The sequence below is a fragment of the Teleopsis dalmanni genome, chromosome 1 (assembly GCF_002237135.1).
Source record: "Teleopsis dalmanni isolate 2A chromosome 1, ASM223713v2, whole genome shotgun sequence".
In the NCBI taxonomy this organism is placed as follows: Eukaryota; Metazoa; Arthropoda; class Insecta; order Diptera; family Diopsidae; genus Teleopsis; species Teleopsis dalmanni.
In genome coordinates, this window is record NC_051846.1 from 227,419,314 (window position 1) to 227,426,966 (window position 7,653).

General features: G+C 28.6%; 1 protein-coding gene across 1 annotated transcript; it reads left to right on the top strand.

The window, feature by feature from the left end:
* The first annotated feature begins 5,045 nt into the window (after nucleotides 1-5,045).
* Nucleotides 5,046-6,354, top strand: LOC119667923 (translation initiation factor IF-2-like). Its single transcript, XM_038077275.1, has 6 exons — nucleotides 5,046-5,124; nucleotides 5,372-5,392; nucleotides 5,514-5,534; nucleotides 5,594-5,989; nucleotides 6,045-6,162; nucleotides 6,224-6,354. The coding sequence occupies exons 1-6, from the start codon at nucleotides 5,059-5,061 to the stop codon at nucleotides 6,247-6,249; spliced, it is 648 nt and encodes a 215-aa protein (XP_037933203.1). The 5' UTR covers nucleotides 5,046-5,058; the 3' UTR covers nucleotides 6,250-6,354.
* Nucleotides 6,355-7,653: the final 1,299 nt, after the last annotated feature.

Below are 7,653 nucleotides of genomic sequence, written 5' to 3' on the forward strand. Positions count from 1 at the left end.
CAAAAGATATATTTCATACAAGACGGATAGAATAGAATAGATAGGAAATAAACAGGGTACCAGCTCCCAAAGGAGTGGAACGCTGCGACTATAGTTGATCTTTTATATTGCAACAGACCATAACCGTACAGAAAATTTTCCGCTCTTTGAAAAAAAGCCAGAGTGTCAGCCGTTGAGGACCTTCTAATGTCAGAAGGGGAGAGTAGTTTCCAGCCCAGTCACCTCCTTCTGGCCCAGATCAAGACTGGGTAGTCACAGAGAATGTTGGAAGTCTCGTCTGCCTGCAGGCAGAGTCGACAGTCTGTCTCTTCGGACAAACCCATTTGGTTAAGATAATAACGCAGTCCATGGAACCGGTTAAATATCCCAACTTAAAAGATGGATAATTTTACAATATTTTTATGATGCTAACAAAAGTAAACACTTTTCTTATAATAATTCCGGGAGATATTAAAATCTTTCTTAAAATGAAGGTTGTTTGATAAGTCATTGATAATAACATTAATTAAATTTTAAAATATTTATGAAATTTTTTATGTAACGTGTGTAAGAATGTTAAGTTCATAGTTTACACCATAAGGCAAATCTTGTTATACCACATCATCCATTAATCAATTAGGACCCCTAGTCTTTAAAGTCTCGTTGAGCCTTTGTGTTACTATAACCAACCTCAAGGGTTTTGGTGAAGAAACGCTGAAAATACATGAGACGTAGTCCAGCTAATAACAACCCGACATTTTCAAAATTTTGTAATTATGCGTTCAATAGAAATAGAGAAGTTGATGGTATACTGTGAATAGTTACCACCGCAACTTTTGAAGAAGTCATTGGTTGTAATATCCTTTCTATAAGCATGACGACCTATTAGACAATGTCCAGTGATAATAATATATGGTTATAATTATAAATTTTTTATCATTATACATAACTTTTTAGTTATGCATAAAATTGATATTAGTTATTAAAACTTTTAAATGGCAATATCAAGGTTGTTATGATAAAATATTTAAATCGCATGCTTTTGAATCTTCGATCAATAGATCAAAATAATGTTAGCAATATAAAATTTTTTTGTAATTCCAGTAATATTTAGAGAAATATGAGTAATTTATTAGATGAACTTTCAGAGTCATGTTTAATGTGCCGTGAAAATATTGCACTGAAAAATAAATAAACTTCCAAAACAATATTTAGATTAAAATCAGTAAATTATTCAATTTTTTTGGAAAAAACCTATAAAAGAACGTCACTCTAGAGAAAAATTTCAATTTAGGAAATAAAATATTTTCCAAATAAATAATAAAAATGTTACGGAATTTCGCAAAATTTTTGTGTTTTATATTAATAATTGGAGTCGCGGTAAGTTAAAAGAAGAACAACACATATATGGAATTTTATTATTATGAAATAAAATAATAAAAAATATTAATAGTAAAATTAACACAAAATAATATCTAAATTCATTTATAGTTGGCTTATCCAAGACCCAATGAGGAGTCAGCTCAATTTGCTGCTTTGGAGCAAACCATTAAAAATCTGGCTTCGAATATAATGACATTCGGTGGAGCTGGTAAGTAAATTTTTCTTAATATACTTTTTATAGATTCATAGTGTTTTATGAGTTCAATAGAAATCATTAGAATGTGCTGGTAATTGTAAGCTTACTGTTTCGACTTAACATTAGGACAAATATTTTTCAAAAAATTATTATTCAATTATCCTGGTTCTTAAGTTTCTAAATAATTTGTTTTAAAAAATTTAAAAATTCAAAGAATTTATTTTTTTTGCAATATTAGAATATCTCATAATACAAATATACATAATATGTAATTTAAGGAAATGTTATATATCTCTATTTTCTAATTACTATTCTTATTAAATGTTGATAAAATTGAAAATTTTAAAGTACGATTTTCATGTTTGGGATTTTTACAGAATTTCATATAAATATATTAATATATTAATAATATATTAAAAAATTATTGTTTGCATAGTATTGCATATCGAATTAAAATAATATTTTCTAATTGAAAATATATATCCTGGTTGAAACATGATTCCTTTTCTTATCACATAGGAGAATAATCATAATATACTTCTAGAGTGTTCGCTTAAGGTTAGAGCTTCGACTCACAATATTTCAAAAATTTTCCCATATATTTAAGAATTGATATTTTTATGTCCATTTAAACACAGTTATCCACACCATGCTTTAAACACTTATATCACACATATGGAGTAGAATTTATTTTTACTAATAAATTAAAGCAACTTATATTGTCTTACTGATTTCAATATAGTCTTAGGATAATCATCACCTTCTGTCAAGTACATTATGCTCGCATTATGTTTTTTATAAGGTAAAAAAAAAAATAAAAGTTTATAGATCAGCTTTCATTCTTGTTTTTATTTTTATATACTATATTAGTCTCTATATCTATCATCAACATTTCGGCGTTTGTTTGATTTCTTCCTCAGACCGCAGGATTATTATAACCCGTCCTAATGTTAACTGATCTTTTGGACTGAAAGTCCAAAAAACTCTTAAAGATGTGCGTTTTCAAAAACTTGCTTCTGCTGGAAGCCAAAGCTGAGTAGTCACAGTAGGATTACTTGTTTTTCTTTCTTTTAATTTTCACCAATATTTGCAATGAGTTATCAAAGAAATATGTAGTTTCTTTGCCTGTTAGATAACTTCACTAATCTGGTCTTGTTAAGACAAGGTTAATTACATAGATAGTTAAACATGTCATAAGTGAATCTCGCTATTGTTAGAAAACTGTAGTAAGTAGAGGTTTGTGATTAATGATCTCCTGAGGAACATAGAGAGACATCCATAGGAACATGGAGACTTGCACAATTCTCTTTCTTTTATTCCCTTTAATAAAACAAGGTCCTGGAACCCAAATTGTAAAGATAGCATTAAGTTAATGTTGTAATTTCCACTTGGCAGTCTCCATCTAACTTTGATTTTGTAATAAAAGATTGTTTTGGATGATTAGAAAATAAGATCTTTGACATTTTGTTGTAGCAAAACTGCTTTTAGTACTAATTTAGTTTTCAAAATTATTTATTAACTAAAATGTTTTCCTCATCATCTTACAATTTATTAATTAAAATTGAATTTATAATATATTTTAATATAACTTTTATTGAAAACGTTTTCAGATGCATCCCAAAGTTTGTATTCAGCTTTAAATGCCGATAACAATGATGTCAGTGAAGTTTTAAATTAAAATAAAAATTATTTATTATAAAATGATTGTATATTATCGCTAAATGAAATAAAGTTTTCCCTTTTAAAAATTGTAAATATGTGTCATTTGTATAACAAAAACTAAACAGTTCTTTAAGGTTTACCAGATACTGATTAGGGACCTTTATTTTTTAAAAATTGATTTTAAAAGTATTTAAAAATGGAATATTTCCATGATATGGAAGTATTTATTTGCAACCAAATAGTGTTGTTTGGATTAATTAAGTACTCGAAATAAAATTTTTATTTTCTCTTTTAAAATTACTTAAACAGTTGGGTTCCAATATATTTTCTTTAGATACGGAATCTCAGGATCATAGCAAAATAAATCAATAAATCAAGATAAGTTAGGTTGTAAGAGCTCTGACTAAACTATTAGCACTTTCATTTGGAGATATCTATAACTCATGCCTTTTGAGTTTTGTGGGAGGAACGAGTTATATCGGGTGTATGTGCACAAAAATGATCGATATCGATAACTATGTTTGACAGCTGAAAATGTCAAGTTAAGTTGACATTTTCTCTTGATTACTTTTTATGGGGATATGGTAACTCATTGATTTATGCCGACAAACCAGCAATTCTTGAAGCATTAGAAGCCACTGTTCATGCCACCATTGAAGCCATATGACTGCATTTATTGTAAAAAAAGTCAAAAATTTGACTAATAGAATGGACCATGTAATTTGTAGACGCGGCAGATATGTGCTAGAAATCATATCCAAAAAATAAATGAAATTATCTATCAGATTATAATAAAAATAATTTCATTCCTATAATATTTCTGTCTTGTATTGTCATTTTAAGTAATCATGCCACTAAAAAACACCCGATACTAACTGTTATCATTTATCTGCATTAACGTTGTCAAATCATTTTTGTCTTCCAGATAAACTAAGCAAATCCCATAAATCCGCTTCCATTATATCAGCTAGGTAAGTGAAGAAAAGTTCTTGAAGATATTGAAGTTCATACTTCCGAAGTTCTGGACAAAGACATAGAAAGTGATTAATGAATTCTGTCTCTTCTTTATTGCAACTTTTCCAAAGTCCATTTTTCAAAGTACGTGCTCCAGTTAGTGCTCGAACTACAATGGTAAACCTTACTGTATATAAAAACAAATACACTATATCACATTTGGTCAACAGTTGTATTGTTATGTAGTTATATGATAACTTGATATATCAAATCCTTAATGGAATCTGTAAGCGTCTTACCAATAACAGGGCTTTAACTAGTGGCATATAGTAGCGATCTTTAGCTTGAGTCCAGATTAAATCATCTCTCCAAATGATGTTTTCATTCGATGTTTTTAAAATATATTTTTCAATATTTTAAGTTAAATATTTGCGGGTCTTAAATATATGGTTCAGTATTGTAGTATTAAATATACTAATGCACAAGGTAGATGGTTTAACATATAATATCTTACAAATACTGAGACTATCTCATATATTACATGGAAAAAAGTCAGAATTCATACAAAATGCAATATTGTACAATAAAAAAAATGCAATAAATAAAGTGCAAAAAATAAAGTGCAGTAAATAAAGTGCAATAAATAAAAGGGAAGTATTAAAAATATTTAAACACATAACAGTGTTTCTAAGACAGTCAGATAAAATCAAGCACGAATTAATAATATTAAAGTTCAGAAATAAATTAAAGTCGTTATTTTGGAAATGGGCTTTAAAGATAAGAAATATATTTTTATTATAGAACTTAAATAAAAAATAAGTGTTCAGCATTTTTTATATAAAAGTAGGGTTCATTTGAAGTGATTTGGTAGTACTAATTTTAAAATGAGAGCAAATATTATTTTGTTCCTAATCGGAGCGTTAGGATTGGTCAATGGCTATTATAGGACTGTAGGTTTATACCATAGATATAATAAATAACAAATAAAACAAAAAAAACAAAAAAAAAAACAATAACCCATAGTTTAAAACATATTTGGAAAGATGTAATAATATGTTTTAATGTTTTCGAAATTAATTTAAAAGATTTTGTAAGCTCGTGACATTTATTTCATATATTTATTAATATATTTAAGCTATATAAAATTTTGATGTTATGTTCTTTTATAATAATTGTTATTGTTTATTTTTCTTAAAGGGTTTTCAATATTACCCAGGGGTAAGTAATAATTTTTAATATTTAAATATTATATATTAAATACTTTTATAACTTAAAGATATTTGTTTTATTAATTATTAAACAAATTTTACTTTTTTAATAACTTTAATTTTCTTTTAAGACCTTGCAGTTCGATTTTCCGGTAGGTACAAATTTGTTCCTTTCAGTGAGAAATATTTTAAAAATATTAATGTAATATAGCATTGGGTTGACACAATAGTGGCACAAAAGCCAGCACCAGTTGCCGGAGACAAGGAAGAGAAACCAACGCCAACACCAGTTGCCGGAGACAAGGCAGAGAAACCAACGCCAGCACCAGTTGCCGGAGACAAAGAAGAGAAACCAACGTCAGCACCAGTTGCCGCAGACAAAGAAGAGAAGCCAACGCCAGCACCAGTTGCCGGAGACGAAGTAGGGACACAAACTCCAGCACCAGTTGCCGGAGATGAAGTAGGGACACAAACTCCAGCACCAGCTGCTGCAGACGAAGTAGGAAAACAAACGTCAGCTCCAGTTACCGCAGACGAAGTAGGGAAACAAACGTCAGCTCCAGTTACCCCAGACGAAGTAGGGAATCAAACGCCAGCACCAGTTACTGTGAGTTACATACTAGCTATACTAATTAAATCTCAATATATATTTAACTGTTTAGAATCCACCAACTAAGAATGAAGTACTCGAAAAGGATGTTGGAAGTGCTACTATGGTAGATACACATACAAGAAAGAAGCGTTATGTGGAACCACTTGATAAATTCAACATACCAGCAGGTTTACTATTATATTTTTAAACATTTCAAGAACCTAAATATTTAAATATTTTAATTTAAAGATTGTCAACCTGATCCGGTCAGTTAAGGCCGTAAGCCGTGGTATTTAAGATGCACTTTAATGGATACAATTGCAATAATATATTTACTTTAAAAATATCTAATATAACATAATTCAAATATATTAACTAAATTTAATTTGTTTATATTTAAAACAAACCCAAAAGATTTGTGTGCAAGGCATATACATTCAACTAAGTTAGGTGGTTTTGAAGAAAGTTAGGTGAAGAAAATATATTTTTTATGTGAAGAGTGTGAGATAAATTAATCTAACTATGTGCACCTACAGGTATGTCTTCTAATTAGTAAATCAATTTAATCAAAGAAAAATGTAGCAACTTTATATGAATCCAGATGCAGAAACACATTTGATCTGGATGAATTCATATAAAATAAATTTAGAAAATGAATTAGAAAATATAGTTTTAATTTAGTTTTAAAATAAAAATTTGATTGTGATGGCTTTAACATTTTCAGAGGGCGAAGAGCTGTAATAATCATTATTTCCAAAATAGCTCCTCATGTTATATTTGTTAAACCATTTAATTGTCCGGATAACGTTCAGAAAATCTGATCAGTCAGTTTTCGCTAACTCTGACAGTCAAGCATAGAGACGGTGTCCTATACATAAGAGCTACATCGTCTGCAGTTCTTAGCAAAGGCTTTAAATGCGTTCCTTAAATATTTTTTAAATAATATACTATTTTATTTATTATTTTATTTATATATTTATATTTATTGCTATAAGTAGCAATTATACAAAATTGCTACTTCCTTATTTATACTATTAAGTGAACGTTCACATTATAATAGGCTCACTTATGGAGCTGATATGACTTTTATAAACTTCACTTAATAATATATCATATAAAAAAATGAAATGAATAATTGAAATCATTTATATACATTTCATATATCAATTACATGTTCAATTAATAAGAACAAAGATTTTATTAAATACTTACTTCCTCAGTGCCTTTGTTTACAGCACTAGTTTGAATTATTTGTTTACATTTTACATATAGAACATATGACACATAGGTATTACAAATTTTGATCATTTCTTTTGTGGGAAATTTATCTTTAAGGGTTGCATTCGACATTTTTCGCTTTAAATGAGCTGATTTATTAATAATGAGCTCATTTATATGAAAGTACTTTGTGTGTTAAATTATTCTCATTAGTGGCTATAATATGCAATACCACCTAAACGAGACAGTGTGAATGTGCTATAAGAGTCTCTATTTTTTACACTCTATTTTAAGAATACTTGAAAATACCTGAAACAAACCGGTAAAAAAAAAGCATAGAAACGTTCCTTGTGAATCTGTTACATATCTTCTTCTTCTGTGTTTGATGAAACGTGAGTTAGTGTCTAAGGCATTTTTACTCAATAGTGTCTTTTTGACGGTATATGTATTGAATTTGATAT

Bases quoted from the DNA above. Each gene is read 5' to 3' on its own strand.
- LOC119667923 (XM_038077275.1), top strand. From the start codon at position 5,059: ATGAGAGCAAATATTATTTTGTTCCTAATCGGAGCGTTAGGATTGGTC. The intron at 5,125-5,371 runs GTAGGTTTATAC...TTTTTCTTAAAG, and splicing joins TCAATGGCTATTATAGGACT to GGTTTTCAATATTACCCAGG. The intron at 5,990-6,044 runs GTGAGTTACATA...TTAACTGTTTAG, and splicing joins AAACGCCAGCACCAGTTACT to AATCCACCAACTAAGAATGA.